The following is a 21,427-nucleotide window of genomic DNA, read 5'->3' as shown; positions in this document are numbered from 1 at the left end:
GCTCCTTTTGTGGCTCAAGTTCACAGCAGACTGGATTGTGTTATAGGTAAGTCGACTATATATTGATCACGTTTATCTTATCATTCAACTTTTCCTGTGTCGTATTGTCATGTAAAGTAATTTTTCACTGTGTGTTTTTATTTTGTTCATTCATATTTAGATGGCCCAATGAACAAGAAACCAAAGAAAGACCTGCAGAGAGAAACAATTACAGCGGTTAAAGTGGCTCTCCCCAACAAGATTTGCCTTCGCCGACGAGCGGATCATGTTTCTGATGGCGATACTCCAGGTAATTTTTGGTCTAAAAAACCCTATATAAATCATCCTAAATGACTATTATCTTTAGTACTAACTACTTAGGGCTATTATATGCTACATCAAACTTCCCGGGCATCCATATTGGTAGATTTCTTGACGTGTATTCCAAATCCATGCAGAATTGATTATGCCTGACAACAACATCACTATTGAGTACCGTCGTTTTGGTCGTACTTACGATCGGAAACAAGTTAGAAAAGCAGGGGTAAATGGAGCTTATGAGGGAACACAATCAGGTGAACTATATTGGAACACAATTAGGTTATAAGGGTTTTTAACCCTTTTTTGTCAATTTATGATTTTTCTGTTTCTCCTGTGTAAGAATTGACACTACCAAAGTTGAAGTGCTTGTAGAATTATATGCATTCATCTGTTACTCTAGCATAACAGACTTTGAAAACTCTTTAATCTACCATACCAAGCTGCCTTATGGTTTGCTGGTAGTTTGGTTTGATTGGTTTCGTATGTTTTCTGTTTTAATATTTTTTCAAATCGATCAAAGGCCTAACATACACATAGCTTCTATAATAGTCGTAAAGTTGATATGCAATTGTTCAGAGATTTATCATGGATCGGTATGTACCGGGATCACGGAGCGCAAGAATAGCTACTGCAGCGGCAACTACTATCTCCAATGCAAAGAGCCATCTAAAAGGACAAAAACAAACCACGACCCGTCAACTGCGAAAACAAGATACTATACGAGTGCAGCGACCCCGAAGAGGCATACTTGCAAAAAACGAGACCCATGCTGTGGAAGATGCACAAAAGAGCAGGCCCAAATGTCAGAGTAACCAGGTGGAACAAGAATATGCAAGGCACATTTGAAGTAGGAATCTAAGGGTCTGGCTTAAACCCTGCGCACCATAGATTTACCATTAATTAATATGCTAATTAAAGAGGCACTAATTAAAGAGCATGTCTTTAGTGCGTAAGATGTGAGTGGCCCAGATGACATACACCCTGTGCACCATAGATTTACCCATAAATTGTACTCACTAGTGTAGTAGTAAACTAGTAATGTATGGGTGCAATACTTTAAGTAGGTGTAATTATTTAAGTTAGCAATTGCATTTAATTAGGGGTAAATCTGGCTTACGTTATTGCTATTTATATCCCGAATCAATTCCATATCATAGTTTACAAAATAATATATGGGATCAAAAGTGCCCGAATTAAGAAAAGCCCTACCAAGTTGAGATTTTAAAGCTGTACTTTCCCATAATCGGATTTTGTGCTATTGCTTGATCCCAAACCTCGTTGCTAGTTATGATCTTCTGTTCGTCATAACTCCATTCAAACCCTTGCTGTATAGTTACACTAGCAATATTGCGTGTTATCCATCGTAATTAAGGTCTTCATTTGCTAAGTTACATGACTAATAGTCAAATTCGATCCTTTTCACTCTTTTGGTATTGGAAGAAATCTATTCTCATTCTTATCACCTAGAAGTAGCTTGCTATGGAATGTATGGATAAGAACATTTGTCCATCTCATTTGTCCATTGCATTGCCATATCTAATTAATAAGCATACAAGTCGAAGTTAAGTGAATCAATATATTGAATGAAAAATAAATTGGCTTTTGAAATCAAATAGTATATAATCAATGTTCATAGTCCAATTGTGGTATGAACAAAGAATATTCATAGCTCATGACTATGAGCGTTGATTGTTCTTAGAAATGCATTATATGGATATGGACTATGAACACTCATTGTTCATAGCATTGCACTCATTGTTCATAGCTATGAACAATGAGTGTTCATAGTTACCCAGGCGTGAACAATCAATTGTTAAGTAGTTAACTTCCTCGGTATGTTTTACGTTTCAAACTCCCTTTCTCCCCATGCATTACAATCAATAATTAGTTTCTTAATCTCATTATTTGTCATTAGAACTAATCGGGCAAGTCCTCATCCTCGAGGTGGAACCGGCCGAGGTATATTCACAATAATTTTAGCCTAATTTTAGATCTTCGAACTCCTAGGATTAAATCAAGAGTCAAAAAATTCGAGGTTAATTTTCTTCCATTAACCAACGCCAGATTTCCCACCGACCCTCTAACACTTGATATTTTGCAAAATTTTCTTCCCCGAAATCATCGAAATTTCCTCCTCTCTCTCTCCGTCTCCACCCGTCCACCAAACTTCTCGAACACAAAATTGTCTCACTCCAACTATACAAACCCCGGTCCCTTCCCACCAACCACTACTTGCCTATCTAGCTTCCGTAGCCTTGAGCGAAACACCACTACCTAAAAGCGTCTTTACGGTAAGCTTGCTTTCATCCAAACTAGAAGTCGAAAAAAGTAGTAGTTTGTAGAGCTTTATTATTTAATTAAGTAATATATCAAGCCATATATCATTATGGAAATAATTTTATTTTGAAGCATTTGTACTGACTTTATAGAGCTTTAGTAGAGGTAGGGTGGTTGATTGGTACCTCGGAGAGTTATAAAACCTTTTTATTTTAGGTTTCATATGGCTCAGACAAATCGAAGTGGAAATGGTCTAAACTGTTAGGTTAATGGTAGAGACAATGAGATAGATTTTTTACTCTAAAGAGACTCTCTCTCGTATTTCATTCACTCTCAATAATCCCTTATATACTGGGTACAACTTACGATAGATTTTACATTATAACTGTCATACTTACATCTTATGTCACTTCTTACAACATACATCTGCAGACTACTCAAAACCTTCTGTTCATATGAACATTTTTTCTGTTCATATGAACATATGAACCTTAGTTCAAAACCTTTTGTTCATAGAGCCGAACGGTACCATTTCTGCATATGACAACTTAAGTTACATATCTCTAACACTAACATTACATTAGTTAACATGAACTTTCAAGAAAGAAATCAACGTATCATGCGTAATATGCAGTCTTTGTACGAGGTGCTAATTCTTGAGGAATCAAAATATCAGACAAAGGCAGCAAGAGGCCCGAGCTGAAGCAGGAGGCACTGTGACTCCTCCGCCAAATGCAGTAGTGATCAACTTAGTAGATGAAGAATTAGCTGCTCTGGGCCATGGTAAGTCGGTGGATGTCGTCACAAGTGTTCGGATCGCTACGTTGTTCTTTGGAACTGTTCTTAGTTGAAGGTTTGTTGTGGTTTTTGGTTGGAGGTCTTGTCTATTTTCTACTCTTAGTTGATTTATTCTCACATTGTGCTATTGCCCTCCTCTTTGGAGGCTGAACAAAATCATTATCACTACTATTCTCATCCTCACCCCTTCTTTTAGCACAAGGCATGCTTCCTTCAATTAACTACAAATATGAAAGCACATATAAATTTACCAAGACACTATATCTGATTCTAAAAAAACATTTAAGGGATGGGCTGGAGTACAAGAGTACTTGATTAATTACCAATGGTTGTCGATCTTCTACAGAATATTTTCTTCTTTTTGCACGTTCCACTAATACCTGCAAGGGCTGAATCCAAGGGAAAATTTTATTCATCTTGCATTTTTGTAGTGCAAATAATAGCATACATTCAATAACACATAAAAATCACCACATTTTCTTCATCATCCAGGACCAAATTTATTCCTGTTTTAGTAGGCACTTTCCTCACTTCCTTAGCAGGCACCGATTTAAATTCTACCAAGAGGGAGCACAAAACATTAGGTTTACTCATAACTACATTGTGGCAATATGAAGACACATCGCAGTACACATTACCACAGTTCGTTGCTCCACATGACCACTTCCAGTATTATGAGATTGCTCTAAGAACAACTTTGCAGCCTGGTTTATGACCTGCAATTATGAGATCACAGATGACAAGCTTTGTCAGTACTGAAATTCTCAATATCAATAAAAAGTGCAACACGCAAAAATTAACCTCATTTTGCTTCTTCTGTTCAAAGAAAATGTCCAAAGAAAGAAGCTTCTTATCATCAGGTTCTTGCTGTAACAAACCATGAAATTCAGCACCAATTCAGCAATAAAAATCACAAAAAAACCATCCATCAAATATTCAAATCCAAAGTAGCAAGACTTATAAACCTTTAGCGCCTTTCTTTAGACTCCCTCTGCTTGCACCGTCGGAGGAATATGTAACTTACCCAACACAGTCAGTTTCTTGGGGTTGTTTAATTTGGTCTCCCAAGTTCTCCCACTGGTGGTTTTCCCAGGGAAACCCACCCAACTTTGAAACTAGGGGAATATCTCCCCATCCACCCAGTGGACATTCAAAGTGGGCACATGAAGGAAAATCCAACACTAGAATGCTAGTGCACACCCATATAGGGTGTGGGTAAACGGCTTTTCCGGTTGAACCTGAAAGTGCTTCTCCATATATGTATGTAGAGCCTCAACACCACCACGAATGCCTTCAAACGTCAGATACCCTCAAGGGAATTTGTCAAACTTCTTCAAATCAGCTGCAATATCAATATGTTTGACATCAACGCCCTTCGAACCGCTTGGCAAGAGGAAAGCCCCAAGCACAAACAAACGGTTAAGTCGGTGGATGTCATCACAGGTGTTCAGATTGCTATGTACAAAAACTCTCTTAGCTTTTTTCCTTGCTGCCGCAAACTCGGTCAGCATAACGGCCCCAAGCGGAGTCGAGCGTCTTCGCTCCGGCTGAAAATACCTTAGACAAAAATCAAAAGGGTCAAACACGTCCATTTTGTAAAACTACTGAGGTGGTGGCTCTGTGGATAGACCGGTAAGGAGGGCCACATCGGAAGGATTGAAAGTAAAATATCGGTTTCCAATGTTGAAAGTCATAGCCAAAATCTTCTTTTCCAAAACCTCAACAATCAAATTTCATATAGACAAATGTATATATATCATTCTGTTTGACATACATGATAGTATGTCATCCGAATAGTCAGCCAAGAAAGTATGTCATAAGTAACACCTTTCGAAGGTACTATGTAAACATAACGTTATATGTGATTATAAAGAACATACATAGTATAGTATGTCATGAAAAATATCATAGTGTACCATCATACATAACAAACTACATACCCAACGCGGTACGAATGTATTATGTAAAAATAATTAATGGAGCGATAATTAAGAGGATAATTAATTGTTAGATCTTAATTGTTTGTAGTTTATACGGGCTTATAAATAAGAGTAATACTCATCACACTCCGAACTATGATCAATCACTGTTCATAGTCCAATTGTGATATGAACAAAGAATGTTCATAGCTCATAATATGATTAACTTAAAATGATTAACTCTTAATATCACTGTTCATAGTCCAATTGTGGTAACTCTTAATATGATTAACTCAAAACCAAAATTGAAAACTCTAATACAGACTACCAGCCTTTATATAGGCGAAATACCCTGATTACCACAAAACTTGAAATTTTTCAAAAATGGAAAGTTTTGGGATAACCACATATTAAGAAACTACTAATCAAAATATAACTAACATAGCTGACCAAATAAAAAATGGACTCTCCTATCAAAAGATATAGCAAAAACAAAACTTTCCTAAAACGGCAAAAACATGATTTTGAATGCCTAAACGATGGATTTAAGGCCCGAGAAGGTGGTGCCCATGGCAAAGCAGTGGGTTATGCTTATTTTGACGTTTCCAATCAAATATGGCCGCATCCATGTCTTTCCGACTTTGTTGCCCGCTTTTCCAGTTCATTGACATATGCATTGGCAACCTGTACTGCATCACATATGTCAAGTTCAATGGCATATGCATTGGCTAATGCATCATCAATGGTTGTTCATATGAACAATGAGTGTTCATAGGTCATGTTAAGATATGAACAATGAGTGTTCATAGCTCATATTGGGGTTTGAACAGTGATTGTTCATACCCCAAATATAGGTATGAACAACCACAGCATAATCACTTTCATATATCAAGTAGAGGGTCAAAAAAATACCAAAATGCACAAAGCATGTGCACCCTTCTAACATATCATAGATTATGTATTAACCTACAAACCAAGCAACCTAGCAACCAAAAATACTTACATTTCACAAATTACGTCTTATTTTTCTCTGGACAATTTCTCGAGTCTTATTTTCCACAGTTTCTACACATTCTTCCTGGATTGTTTAGGGCTATTTCTCTGGGGGATTTCCATCTATCTGCTTTCTTTTTCCTCCCTTTTGTTTGAGAAATGTTAGGATTCAAAATCAATATCTGAAATAAAGATTTGGAAGTCAAAATATATATTATATATATATTTTTATCAAATTAAACATTATAATAAATCAAATAACATTAAACACTAAACCTATATCAAATTAAACATTAATATCACAATCATAACCTGTGAGGTATCAAAGAAAGACTCTTCAACTTCATTATCTTCATCTCTTTCGTTCGAAGCTATATTCAACATTGAGACATGCTTAGCCATTTCATCCATCTTTTCTATAAAATATGAATAAGCTTCAACACTACTCCCCGCATCGTAAGCCACTTGAGAAGCAACCTTGATACAATGAGCCACTCTCAAAAGTTCATGGTTTTCATGGCCGGCCACTAATCCAGTATAAAACTCCGCTCTATACGTATTTGCCTTTTGCATCCACCGCTTCAAAAGAAAATGCCTTGAAATCTCTTCGATTTCGTAACACTGAAAAATCTTTAACATGTGACCACAAAGTAACCCCATAAACTGAAAATACTTACATTCCGCAGTCTCCTCTAAGGTTCCTCTATTGAAACTCACTTTCCAAACGGACTTCTTCTGTGGGTCTCTGAATTTCACCATGTAGCTTCCGGTTCCATTGTTGACAATCTCGTCCCCATCAATTTTGTACTCCATCTTTGCCTTCTCTAATTGCTCCTTAAATATATTAAATGCATTAATCGTATAGACCTTCGCAGCATGCATAAGGAGGAAAGCATCTTTAGCCACAATTCGTGAACTATGCTTAGTGTGGTAATCAGCATCTCTTTCATTCCTAGCAATCAAAGCCAAAGATCTCTCATTACCATGTACAAACTTCATCAGCATAGTGCTCGAATTTATGAATTGGTCTTAACGAGAATTCATCGATTCACTCCTCCCAGTCGTATGCATACCAGCAAAAAATGTGTCACTGAGATAACAAGGAACCCATTTCTCCCGCATATTATATATTTCTGTCAACCAAGGATTTGCAGACAACTCATTCTTTTCTATTATTGTACACCATCTTCTTTCAAAACCAGCAATCTTATACGAGGAGAGACCCTAGCAAAAGGCCAGAAGTAATGGTGGGAGAATAGACCTAATTTTGTTTATAGGTTAGAGAATCAACACTCTACTTATTTTAGATTTATTTCTTAAAAATTTAGGAAATGTATGTTGGAGTGGTCTACCCAGGGCCCTCACAAAATGTATATTGTTTTTTCTTTGTTATCTAATACAAGAGCTTACCCTTTAGCAAAAAAAAATATACGAGGAGAGAAATAGTGTTATTCAGGTCAGTTACCAGTGTCTCAATTTTAGTAAAGGATAGCTTCTCTTGAAATTTCTGCATAATATGCCAAAGACGATGCGATGATGGCCCAGTATCGGGGAACACTTTTGCAATGGCTGCGCATCATCACTCTATCTGGTAAGTGATGATTGCCGTTGGCGCACGACCACCCATGGCTGCAAGTCAGGCCTTAAACAACCATATGAATGTATCTTCTGTCTCATCAAGTAACATCGCGCAACCAAATAACTGAATCGACTGCATCTTTGATTGACTCCGATAAAAAGGGCAAAAGGCATAAAGTATGCATTAAATGCGTTATGTGGTATCAAAAGAGACAACATCCCCGAAATACTCATACTGCACTCGAGACATCCCATCAACCCAGAAAAAGTTTACTGCAGTCCTATTTTGATCTAGATCAATAGTGTAGTAAAATTGGGGATTCTCGGCACTCTTCTGTATAAAATATTTAAGCACGGCAGTTGCATCACCTTCTTTAGGCATCTTTCTAGTCAAACCATAATGATGGTTCCAGCAATCCTTATTTGTAATGCTAACCCAACTTCTTCCCCACTAAAAACAGCTGCAACTTTATCGACAGGTAAACCGTGTTCACCAAAAATCCTAGCTCATACGTAGTAAAGTATGTCATTAAAAACGCTTCACTAAAAATTAGTATAAACAAATAATTGTTTATATCACTATGTTGACATACATGATAGTATGTCATCCGAATAATCATAGCCAAGAAAGTATGTCATAAGTAACACCTTACGAAGGTACTATGTAAAAATAATGATGTATGTGATTATAAATAACATATATAGTATAGTATGTCATGGAAAATATCATAGCAGACCGTCATACATAACAAAGTACATACCCAACGCGGTACGAATGTATTATGTAAAAATAATTATAAATGTGCTTTTAATTAACATACATAGTATAGTATGTTATACAAATTTCATAGAGTACAGAGTACGTGGTCTACTACTCGGTACATAAGAATTAAGGATAGTTTTATAAATAGAAAGTATATCATACTTTATGCCAAATATATGCAACTAGAAATGGCATTGTGGAAGCATGCGACATATGCAGTGAGATGTCAACGATTGGAGTTTTTACCTTGAGAAAGTATGTCACTTAAAGTAAGTGACATACCGACCCGTCAGTTTTGTAAGAAGTGACATAACATATAAGTATGACAGTTATAGTGCCATATCTACTCGTAGAGCTTATATAATACATTATTTGGACGACACTGAATAAGCTATGCACAACACTATATAACAAAGAAAGTTTATATACGACAATGTATAAGCTGTCCAACAAGAGTATGAACATTCGTTGTTCATAGTCCGACAAAAGTATGAACATTCATTATTCATAGTCTAACAAGAGTATGAACATTCACTGTTCATAATTCAATGGTATGAACACTGAATGTTCATAGTCCAACAAGAGTATGAACATTCAGTGTTCATAGTCCACTAGGAGTATGAACACTGAATGTTCATGGGTCAATTTGAGATACCCCCCTGTTTGAGCCACTAGGAGTATGAACACTTGAAGTCCACTATGTAGTATGGAGGACAATAGAGTAGCATTGAAGATAAGATAAGAGAGTGAAGATAAGATAAGGGTATAAAAATATATTTCACCGGTTATAAAATTTTTGGCGAGAGAACAACAAATTCTAAGAGCATTCAACTAGTATCTTGCATGGCAGTGGGGGAGTGAGCCGAGCTGCTTGGAGAGAGAGAATTGGGTGAAGGAGAAAGGGTATTGGGGGCTTAAAAAAAAGAGAGAAGTTGAGGGCGAGACGAAAACCAACCAACTTGGTTTTGTCGACATACCTCCCTTACGCCAAGATCGTTAAGCTCGCTCACTCGACAAGCATGAAAAATGTCATAACTAAATCAAAATGAAAGATAGATGAACTTACTCTAAGCCTACGATGGTTGGAAATGGAATTTCTAGTGGAGGAGTTGTCAACAATGGGAATTGGTGGCACTTCGTTACATTTTCTTTTTCAGGTTTGGGTGCTTGATCCTCCTCGTGTTCGTGGAGGCATGTTTAAAATGACGGTTTAGAACATTGATAGTTAGGGTTTAATGATAATTGTAATCTCCATGAAGTCATTGCTACATATGATATCCCAAACTTTATAAAAAATGTTATAAGAGAATGTTTGAAACAAAATTTTGTGCAAAACGTGATTAAGAAACATTTGTCAGAGATTAAGATGTGTATTGGACTCTGGGTTGTTTGTTCCATTGCCAATTCACTAAATTAATGCAAGTTCAAATAAGTGCCAAAATTAGCTATAAAAATAGGATTCAGAGTACACTGCAGAGCATCTTAAAAATACTCTTACTTATGTTTACAAGAGGAAAAAAAATCTCTTTGCATTTATTGTATGACAGGAATATCCTTGCTAGTTTGCCAGTCCTGAATTCTTATTACGAATTAAGATATCTTGTTCTAGAACCCATCAGTCCCTCATTCACTTTGTGCTGTAAAGGCAGCTGGTGTTCTTTTGTCACAACACAAGTGATAAAGCTCACCTGAAGCTCGATATGCCTTTGGTTCCTACCTTAAACCGACAAAGCACTTACCATATTCTTGCATTTTAATACTATTTACAGAGCACTTAACAAAAACTAGTTAATACCATTTCTGACATATTCTAATACATTCTGCAATTTATGACAGTATATACACATACACAAAATAGATATTAAAGCCAAAAATCCTGTCAGTACAAGGATAGTTACGAAAGGTCTAAATCCATAACATTTTTTGGAACCCTTTTATACCGCTTCACGATCCTTGGTTCCATTATAGTTGCCCAATCCCAAGCTTCTATCCATGCAAATGACTCCCACCCTGGAGCAAGTGGCGGAATAGGACTATCATCTTCAAGCACGAGTTTCACAAAATGTGTGCCTCCTCCAATGTGGCCTATTGCCGCTATCTGGACATGAGTTGGATCAGGAGCAGTCCACAAAGGAAAGTATGACATACATTCTTTCTCTCCAATGACGACAAGGACACACTGAAAAGTATTAGCGGCTAAAAATCCCATCTAAGGAAGTTCAAACCATTCTTTGGGTTCATCGTATATGGAACTGTACATCGTAGATTTGTCTTGATCGCTTCTTTTCGTTCTTCTCCACCCATCATTGAAGTATAATCTGCCTCATGGGAAATCAACTCTGTCAACATAAGAGCCCTCACAGTAATCCATGCATCATCTCCATTAGACCCTAAGCATCGTGCAATCGTGCTAAATCCACAATGTCCATTCGGTTCAACATCTTGCCAATCCATAATGAAGTCTCGTATCAATGGATTTAAGTCACGTAGCCCATCATCCTAATTAGACCCAATTTCAAGTAAATCTACAAACACTTTAATATGAGTTCTTGGTTTTCTTTTGCATGGTACCAACTTCTTGGCTTTACTATTCTTGCTTTCTTGAGTTACATTTTGTTCCTCAACTGTTTGTTCATACTCGAAAGCTGAAGGCTCTCTCTTTGTGTCCCTTTTATCTTTACAAGTCTTCACACCAATTTTTATTCCAGGTGGCCTACCCCTCACATTGGTGTTGACCGAGGCTCTCGCGTGAAAGTTGCCTTTGGATCACCTAGTTCTACACACTTTTTTCAGCATCAAAACCTTGTGTTCATCCGAGGCGGCCCAAACTTCTTCCTCAATCATTGCAAGCTCGGGATGAATATCAAAGGACCCATTAGGAAGATCAATCGGAGTGCTACTAAGCTGTCTCCACCTAGGGTGTATCAAAGATAAGGGGATGCTTCCCCTACCAATTAGAACAATTTCACATAACTCATGCGCACAAGGAAGCCCATACATTCTCTTGTAAACACAACGACAACGAATTTCATCTGTCCCAACTCTAACAGACCTTATTAGCTATTTTGCTATCAAATCCAATGCATCTCTAGAAATGTACCCTCTAAGTTGCACATATGTGTTTTGTTTGTAACGATGATCCCAGAGATTCAAGCTCCTATTAAAAGAACTTTCAATTTCTGTCACTTGGTTTGTCAGGAGATTATTAATCAAATTAAAGTTTCGGCAGAAGTTACCATTATTGCTAGAACGCAAATGCCTCTTCAAAGAGGAATGCATACTTTCAATTCGGTTACTACTCGAAGTACCAAAATGCATATGGAGATCTATCCAAGCCGAGACAGACCTTTCTTTGTACTTCGAAAGCCACTGGTCTTCTATGTATTCCACAACACCATAATGATCTCCGTACTCAAGTTTAAAACAACGTAGGTGTTCCAAGTACTCAACTTCAAGCGATTTGTTATCAATCATTTGAACATAAACATAAATTGTTCATACTCAACAAATTTCTCAAATGTTTTTTGGCCTTTGTCTCGATGTTCCTCCCCGATGTCTTTGCACGACCCTATAAGATGCTCCCCAATAGTATGATTATGAGTTCCACACATAACACTCAAGATCCATCCACCTTCGTTTTAAGTAATTCCCCTTTCAACACAAATGGACGGCACATTTCTTCTTGATTGGATTGCCTATATTCTTTTCGTTTTTTTGTTCAATATTTTCGGCTTTACGGATGGTCTAAATTTTCCACTCCTTCCGCAACTCAAGAAAACTCTAGGTCTTCTCCCAAGTCCCGAATTATCAGACCTTGATATCACAACCACAACTCTAACAGCCATACAAACTGTCGAACACCATCGGATCAACGAGTGACGATCTTCGAAGACCTGCATAAACCCTTGATCTTAGATACTATTGACGAAAATTGTTTTTTGCTAAGTTATTGATAAAATAAATAAATAATACAAGCTTTCAAATTACATTATTACCTCAATTGTTGTAAATGATTCGGTCATATCGGGATAGCTAATTTCAACATTGTTGTAAAGTTCATCATCGGAATAATAATTTGATTGTAGTAGTGTTAAAACTGACTCCATGTCACTTTTAACACTAATCAAAGTTATCATTTTGATTTTGGCGGGATAATTTATCTTGAATGTTGCTTCCAGCACATGAGTCCATTCTTAAAGTGAAAATTTGGTGGGAATAACAACAATTTTGTGGGTGACTCAAGACTAACCTAAGAGAACAACAGAGGGAGGGGGAGAAATTTCAAAGAGCATGAGTGGTAGGAGTGTTCGTGGAGTAGTAAGTACGGTGAAGAGCTCGTTTGAATTACAATGGGGTGTGGAGAGAGTTATTTAAGGTTATAATGGTCATATTAACAAAAAATGGGGTGTGGAGAGAGTTATTTAAGGTTATAATGGTCATATTAACAAAAATGGAGCATGGAGAGAGAGCACTAGTTTTTTTGGAATAAACTTGCCGTGTGTAGAGAGACAATCAGGGTGTGACGAGTTTTACTCATAAGTTAATATTTCATAGAGTACAGAGTACGTGACCTACTATCCGGTACATAAGATTCCATTATAAAAACATGGATATATGTTATAAAAAATGTCATATAAGCTGTAGTATGTAATTAATAGTTCTATAAATAGAAAGTATATCATACTTTATGGGTGGTCCAATGGTTCAATGTAAAACAATTGTTTAATTCAATAAGAGTTTTATATGTTTGGTAGTATGTCATAAGCGCTACAATCACTGATATGACTATACTCATATATGTCATACTCGAATGTTATGTCACTTTTTATAAGATATGTCAATAAGAGTTTTATATGTTGGGTCTAATCACAGATAGATATGACACTATATATGTCATACTCGAATATTATGTTACTATAATATATGATATTATAATATATGCTAGTAAGAGTTTTATATGATATATATGACACTATATATGTCATACTCTAATGTTATGTCATTTTTTATAACATAATTCAATAATATACGTTGGCTATATGTCATACTCAAATGTATATCTCTTTTTATAATATATGTGGAATTAGAGATTTATATGTTCGGTAGTTGAATCACATATATATGACACTATGTATGTCATACTCAAATGTTATGTCACTATTTATAATATATGCTAATAAGAGTTTTATACTTTTGGTAGTATTATTAGCGCTAGAATCGCTGATAGATATGACACTATATATGTCATACTCGAATGTTATGTCACTTTTTATAATATATTCGTTTGGTAGTATATCATAAGAATCACAGATAGATATAACACTATATTTGTCATACTAGAATGTTATGTTAACATATGACATATTCCTCTGCAACCGCTCCAACCTTCTGTTATGTTCATAGTCCAATTGTGGTATGAACAAAGAATGTTCATAGCTCATGACTATGAACAATCATTGTTCATAGTCAATTGTGGTATGAACACTCATTGTTCATAGCTCAACACTCATTGTTCATAGCATTGAGTGTTCATAGCTACCGAACTATGAACAATCACTGTTCATAGTTACCGAACTATGAACAATCATTGTTCATAGTCGAATTGTGGTATGAACAAAGAATATTCATAGCTCATGACTATGAACATTGATTGTTCGTAGTACGTACATTGTTCATAGCTACTGAACTATGAACAATTCTACTTTCCGATATGTTTTTGTTCACACTCCCTTTCTCCCCACGCATTACAATCAAGAATTGGTTTCTTAATCTCATTACTGTCATTAGTACTAATCAGGCAAGTCCTCATCATACGAGGAGGAACCAGCAGGTATATTCACAATAATTTTAGATCTTCCGACCTCCTAGGAGTTGATACTCACTGATAGATATGACACTATATATGTCATACTCGAATGTTATGTGACTTTTTATAATATATATACGTTTGGTAGTATACTACAATCACAGATAGATATGACACTATATTTGTCATACCAGAATGTTATGTTACTGTTTATGGCATATTCCTTTGTTCGGCGTTGTAAGAACGAACAGATCCATTTATGAACATATCAATGTCACACTAACTGACATATGTCTGCTGATGGTCTTGTCTCATGGTGAGGGACAACCCCAACATCCCAACAATAAGAAACAACAGAATATACAAACAATGCTTGCCAATATAGCGTATAGAATATTGCTCTATTTCATTGATTAAACCAAAGAAAATAAGAAAATAACACCATAGATACCGCTACAAAATAATTTATAAGCCAATCTTGAAATCTTCACCATTGTCCGATATTACAAAAATGCTTACAAAAATCTTGTTAGAAGATTAGCAACAACTGCTCTAAAGCTTAGCAGCATTGTACTCCTCTTTCCTAACGTCAACCATCCGTAATACGGAAAAAGACTCTCCCGTCGTCACTATAAAACTTTCCAACATTGAATTTCTCCAAAACCTTCCTCCCAAACTCATCCACGGGAAACGCTATAAGTTCAACAGGAGAAAAATAGTCACTCTAACGGTACAATCTAAGTTTAGTTTACTCCCTACTAGAAAAATTACGTCGGTAAAAATTGTGTCATACCTTCCAAATTAGGACACCTACACTTTGTGTGCTCCGTAGATCGACACTTGCTACATTGCTTGGTCTTTCGAGATCCTCCTGCTTCATTACCAACTTCCACTACGCCCACCAAACAAGCAACATTACTTTGAACCCCATGAAAATAACAAACAAGAAACATTTTCTTGCGTTTATAAAAAGAAGATAACAAGCAAAATTATCACTTACATCCAGTATCTCTATTTAACCCGTCATCATCCTCACTCACATCGGCAACTCCTGCAGCACGCTCGACATAGTTGCGCTTAGCACTTGGACCTGTAAAACAGTGCACCACAAGAAAGATATTGACGAATACAAATCAGAATCAACAAACTTTTGTAACTATTTAATGTTAACAGACAAGTGAAATATGGCAACGGTATAAGAAACTTACCCCCATCGTTTGGATTCAAAAGTGGACATGTGGGCCTTGTGTTCCCGACGATACCACAGTGGCCACACTTCTTTTTTCTTGTCTCATTCTGACCATTCAATCTACTACGTTTATGCAGCCTACCCTTCGATTTTACGTGTGGTGGATCATTAACAAATGGACGATGGGTGGTTTTAGGTGGGGTGAAAGGCATCTCTACCTCGGCGGTGCCTTTAGAAGACGGAATGCCATCCATTGTACCACTTTATGGTGGAATATAAGGCATTTCAAAGGGAACTTGTGGACTGCCTTCAGAAGCTCTAGAAAAAGATGATAACATGGATTTAAAAGCTTCACTGTTTTTGGCTGTTTGAGAGGCCCACAAACATATCTTCTTGCATTTCCCTATAAGCTCACTGTGACGAATAATGGAAGCAGCCTGCGAAGAAAAACTTGAATCGTTATTTGGAATGACAGATTTAGCAACTCGTGTCCATCTCCTTAAAAAACAGCTCTGGGGTATTTCACGAAGGTCCTCGTGTTTGTAAACTGAAATGATATGTCTATATGGAAATCCAAACGATTGAAATAGCCCACATGAACATCTAACATCCTGCTCTAAAAGGTTGTATTCCACACGTCTTTTTTTGCCTGTTCAGATGACGGCTGATGGTGTATACACGAATATTGTCACCCACATCATGTTTATCTTCTGTAGTGTACATCGATTCCTCCTGTAACTGCTTCATAAAAGCAAGAAAAGCAGCTCGAGTATAGATGGATTCTGCCTGCTTTGCATATTCAATCAAGTGGCTACCAATGAAAGGCTTCGTCGTTGCATTTCTTACCTCTTCTTCGTGCTCTCGGTGATGGATATTTGCAACTGCCAATTCCATTTTCCCAAATAGCTCAAACAGCCGCATCCCGGGCTTAACATGATGTCTTATAACAGAGTTAATAGACTCGCAACATTGGTTGCTTCTGCAACCGCCAAAGAACTCACCATGAAGATACGATTCTGCCCACCTCGCCCGTTTCTTCTGTACCTTCATCACCCATGTGTTATGACTAACTTCGTATTTTTCCACTAGCTATCTCCACCTTTCTTCGAACTCTCCCCGAGAACATTTCATAAACATAATAGAGCTGAACTCTGTTGCAAATCCAGGGATTTTGACATTGGTGATGCAATTTTTCAATACGTGCCAAGAGCACAGCCGGTGTTTCGAATATGGAAGAATATATTTCAAAGCTTTACGAATCGCTGTGTCACCATCAGTAATGACTGATTTAGGGTGTTCATAACATATTGCATCAATAAATGATTTCAATACCCACTTATAAGCGTCATCACACTCACTTATGATCAAAGCAAAACCAAAAACTATAGTCTGTAGGTGGTTGTTGATTCCAGCAAACACAACGATCGGCATCCGGTACTGATTGCTCCTGTACATTGAATCAAACAACAACACATCACCAAAGCTACAGTAATCCAGGCAGGAGGTGAAATCCGCCCAAAACAGCCCAGCCAACTGCCCACTCGCATTTAACTCATAGTTGTAATGAAATAAAGGATCTAACTTCACCTTGTCCTCTAAGTTGGCAAGCAGTGTGTTGGCGTCGCCATCAATACAGTGACTTCTCCTCTCTTTTCCCATTTTGTTATACAAGTCTTTTTTTGTAAAACCAACATTAAGGAAACCTCCAGCTATATGCGCATAGTGACCCATCACTTGGCATTTACGAACACCGACATCATTTAGGCACGTAGCAAATTCCAACGCTTCTCGACTCACATTTCTATGTGACCGAAGAAACATTAAACTCGGATACAATACAAGTGGATGTGTGTGTTCCCCAATAAACTCTTTCACACTCTACAACTTTGCTTCAGAATAAAAAACAACAACAATGCAGGCTTTACAATTGAACCTAGTGACCTGTCTGGGTATTCTTTTGGGTGTCATCGATTGGAGTTTATCTGTATGTCGTTGACCTTCGAATGAACACACAAATCTTCGCTTAATAGTAACTCCATTTGGATGAATTCTATAAACATCCTTACGAACACCGAAGCCAACTGATTTGGCATACTCATTATAAATAGTGTAGGCCTCGTCCGAGGTCTTGAACTGCATAGATAAAAATGTTGCTTTGTCTTCTATATAAGCCCTATATGTATTAGACTCTTCAGCATCGCTATCACTACTGTCAATATTTTCATTCTCCATCAGGGTTGATTCCACATCCAGAGAATCACTTTCATCATACGCAAAACTTTCGAAACATAGACTTCTAAGAAACTCTTCGTCATCATCGAGCCTTATTTGATTCGTCATAGGAGCACCTACCTAAATAAAGAAAACTTTTTTTTAGTACAAACGACCTAAATATGAAAAATTCTAATGTACCTTAAAGAGAAGTGGAAAGATTAAATTGACTTCAGTGATTGGATGATAAACTAACCTCAATGTTCGAACGTATTCAAGCCGTGTAGTGTTGTTGGTTGCTGTCACTCTTTTTTGCTCTACTTCCTTGCTGTAAACTTTAGAGAGTGAAAGAAGTAAATGATTGACCATGAATTTAAGAAGAGGTGAAAGGGGTGAGAAGATTTGGGATTTTCTCTAATTTGAGAAGAATAAAAAATACGATAAATTGGGGATGAATGAAAATATGTGAAATGCCAACGCTACCCTTAGGTGGGCACTTCGGCTACCGGTTACAGGTCAGAAAATATGTGGTCAGGAATTGTGCCTAGATTTGACTAGTTGCCTTTTTAATTAGACTAGCCATGCCCATTATGTGTAGGCCTGTTAATTTTCAGGCTTTTAATTTTGGTTGATGCGCTTAAGCCTATTTGTATAATCTTTATATATATATATATATATTATAGCTCTACCCTCTTCAATTGAGAAAGTGTTTCTAGAGTGTCCACGTGTCAAGGCTAATTAAGAAAAAATAGGAGATAAAATAAAAACAAATATTTATCTTTATCCTTAGATATATATTATAACTATACCCTTACAAAGACTCCAGTTTTTTTTAAACTCTATTACTAAATATAAAAGCAATTTTTTCTAAACTCTATTACTAAATATAAAAACAAGAAATTGGGCCTAACACCCAATTTTGGAGAAAATGAAGTCTAGAGGACACGGTTTTTGGTGAGTTAACTCACAAGGACAAATTCTACCAATTACTAACTCACGAACCCACGATTTCAAATAACTCTCAAGGACAAAATAAATTAGCCCGGCCATTTTACTTTTTTTAAATGCCAGTTATACCCTTTCGTGAAAATAACCCTCAAGGACAAATGGCCCCGATTTAAAATAAATATTTTCCAATTTTACCCTTTATGTCATTTTACTATGAACAATGAGTGTTCATACCTTCTGCTGGTGTATGAACAATGATTGTTTATATCCAAATAGGTGAATGTACCTTATACAATATATTGATGTATGAACATTGAATGTTCATACCCAATCAATGTTCATACCTAAAGACTATGAACACTGAATGTTCATACCCAAAAGGACCAAGGACTATGAACATCGAATGTTCATACCCAAAGGATTATGATATTGAATGTTCACTATGAACATTGAATGTTCATACCCAATCAATATTCATACCCAAGGACTATGAACATTGAATGTTCATATCCAAGGACTATGAACATCGAATGTTCATACCTAAAAGACTATGAATATTGAATGTTCATACCCAATTAATATTCATACCCAAGGACTGTGAACATTGAATGTTCATACCCAAAGGACTATGAATATTGAATGTTCACAGTGAACATTGAATGTTCATACCCAAGGACTATGAACATCGAATGTTCATACCCAAAGGATTATAAACATTGAATGTTCATACCCAATCAATGTTCATACCCAAAGACTATGAACATTCAATGTTCATACTAAATACACCAGGTCGTTTCGTCTGGGCCGGGCCGTTAATTATTTCGCGTCAGGGGTATACTTGACATTTCATCTACCCGATCCGTTTTTTATTTCACGTCAAGGGTATACTTGAACTTTCATCTACCCGGTCCTTGAGAGTTACAAAAATAAAAATGTGTCCTTGGGAGTTACTTTTTCGGCATTTTTGTCCTTGAGAGTCACTCCCTGATATAAAAAAGTAGGATATAAATAAAGAAACAATCCCATCTAGAGTTTCACATACTCTCTAACTTTTTCTAAACACTATAGCTAATTATGAAAAAACAATCACATCTAGAGTTTCACAAAATCTCCAACTTTTCCTAAACTAAATTGCGAAAAACTAAATTGCTAAAAAAGCTAAATTACGAAAAAAAAAATATAGTAACCAAAAAACTAAATTGCTAAAAACAATAATTTCCACCGAAAACAATTTTTCTAAAATCCTTTCGATTTGATGCACCATCCACTGTGTGATTTAGACATTTATTCATAATTATGGATTCAAAAAATCACAATTACGACCACAATAATTATGACATATTCCAATTCCATATATATATATATATATATATATATAGTTACACCCTCACCAATCTATTTTTTGGAACACTCGCAGGGACTCCAGTTTTTTCTAAACTCTATCACTACTTATAAAAAAGTAGGATATAAATAAGAAAACAATCCCATATAAAGTTTCATAGAGTCTCTAACTTTTCCTAAACACTATAACTAATTACGAAAAAACAATTCCATCTAGAGTTTCACAAAAACAATCCCATCTAGAGATTCATAGAGTCTCCAACTTTTCCCAAAAAATATAGCTAATTACGAAAAAAAAAATATGAGACAAAAAAAAAAAAATTACTAAAAACAATAGTTTCCACCGAAAATAATTTTCCTAAAACCCTTTCGATTTGATGCGTCATCCACAATGGGATTTAAACATTTATTCATAGTTAAGGATTCCAAAAATCACAATTCTGGTCACAATAATTACGACAGATTCCAATTAAATTTATGAATTTATAAATTTTTAACACTATATATATATATATATATATATATATATATATATATATATATATATATATATCACAATTCTAGCCACAATATATATATAATTCAGTGGAATAATGAGATTCAGTTAAAGTGGACGTTGGGTTTAAATAAATTATATACTAAACCAAAACAAATTACATGTGAAAAATTAAATTATACAAAAAATAACATTACAAAGTATATAATAGAAAATGGAAAAAAAAAAAACGGCAAAGCAATAATGACAAATATTTCAAAACATATATAATACTGAATGAAACTAACGTCAACGAACAATTAATGGGGAACCGAAAACTAGATGCAAATGCATCGAACTAATCTCAAATAATATTTAACGGAAAATCGGAAACTTGATGCAAATGCAAGCATTAAACTAATCTTAAAAAGTAATTAATAGAAAATCGGAATATGGATACAACTGCATTAAACTAACCTCAAAGAATAATTAATGGGAAATCAAAACTTGGATGCAAATACATCAAGATAATATAAAAAATAATTGTCGGGAAATCGGGAACTGGATGCAAATGTATTGAACTAACCTTAAAGAAAAATTAATTATAAATTGGAAACATGATGCAAATGCGTAGAACTAATCTTAACGAATAATTAACGAAAAATCGGAAACCGGATGCAACTGCACTGAACTAATCTTAAAAAATAAACTAGATGCAAATGCATTGAACTAACCTCAAGAAATAATTAACGGGAAATTGGAAATTGGATGCAAATTCATTGAACTAACCTCAAACAATAATTAACGTTAAATCAAAAACTAGATGCAA

At 35.9% G+C, this 21,427-nt stretch overlaps 2 protein-coding genes across 2 annotated transcripts; both read right to left on the bottom strand.

Moving 5' to 3' along the window:
- Window positions 1-14,885: 14,885 nt before the first annotated feature.
- On the bottom strand, window positions 14,886-17,975 carry LOC147493383 (uncharacterized). The gene is made up of 4 exons (XM_086567694.1): window positions 15,643-17,975; window positions 15,435-15,524; window positions 15,228-15,326; window positions 14,886-15,127 (listed from the first exon to the last, which is right to left on the bottom strand). Exons 1-4 carry the CDS (start codon window positions 15,875-15,877, stop codon window positions 15,024-15,026), a joined length of 528 nt encoding a protein of 175 aa, XP_086423820.1. The 5' UTR covers window positions 15,878-17,975; the 3' UTR covers window positions 14,886-15,023.
- Window positions 15,887-17,354, bottom strand: LOC147493384 (protein FAR1-RELATED SEQUENCE 5-like). The gene is made up of 4 exons (XM_086567845.1): window positions 16,723-17,354; window positions 16,470-16,602; window positions 16,273-16,409; window positions 15,887-16,184 (listed from the first exon to the last, which is right to left on the bottom strand). The coding sequence occupies exons 1-4, from the start codon at window positions 17,352-17,354 to the stop codon at window positions 15,887-15,889; spliced, it is 1,200 nt and encodes a 399-aa protein (XP_086423971.1).
- Window positions 17,976-21,427: the final 3,452 nt, after the last annotated feature.

This window comes from Coptis chinensis, chromosome 6 (genome assembly GCF_015680905.1).
Source record: "Coptis chinensis isolate HL-2020 chromosome 6, ASM1568090v1, whole genome shotgun sequence".
Taxonomy (NCBI): Eukaryota; Viridiplantae; Streptophyta; class Magnoliopsida; order Ranunculales; family Ranunculaceae; genus Coptis; species Coptis chinensis.
Note: the sequence above shows the minus strand (reverse complement) of the source record. Positions and strands in the feature narration are given on the sequence as shown.

Bases quoted from the DNA above. Each gene is read 5' to 3' on its own strand.
- LOC147493383 (XM_086567694.1), bottom strand. From the start codon at position 15,877: ATGGATGGCATTCCGTCTTCTAAAGGCACCGCCGAGGTAGAGATGCCT. The intron at 15,525-15,642 runs GTAAGTTTCTTA...ACTGTTTTACAG, and splicing joins TTTGAATCCAAACGATGGGG to GTCCAAGTGCTAAGCGCAAC. The intron at 15,128-15,227 runs GTATGACACAAT...TTGAACTTATAG, and splicing joins TAGGTGTCCTAATTTGGAAG to CGTTTCCCGTGGATGAGTTT.
- LOC147493384 (XM_086567845.1), bottom strand. From the start codon at position 17,354: ATGGGTCACTATGCGCATATAGCTGGAGGTTTCCTTAATGTTGGTTTT. The intron at 16,603-16,722 runs GTGGAGATAGCT...TGGCGGTTGCAG, and splicing joins CGGGGAGAGTTCGAAGAAAG to AAGCAACCAATGTTGCGAGT. The intron at 16,410-16,469 runs GTAAGAAATGCA...TATGCAAAGCAG, and splicing joins ACCGAGAGCACGAAGAAGAG to GCAGAATCCATCTATACTCG.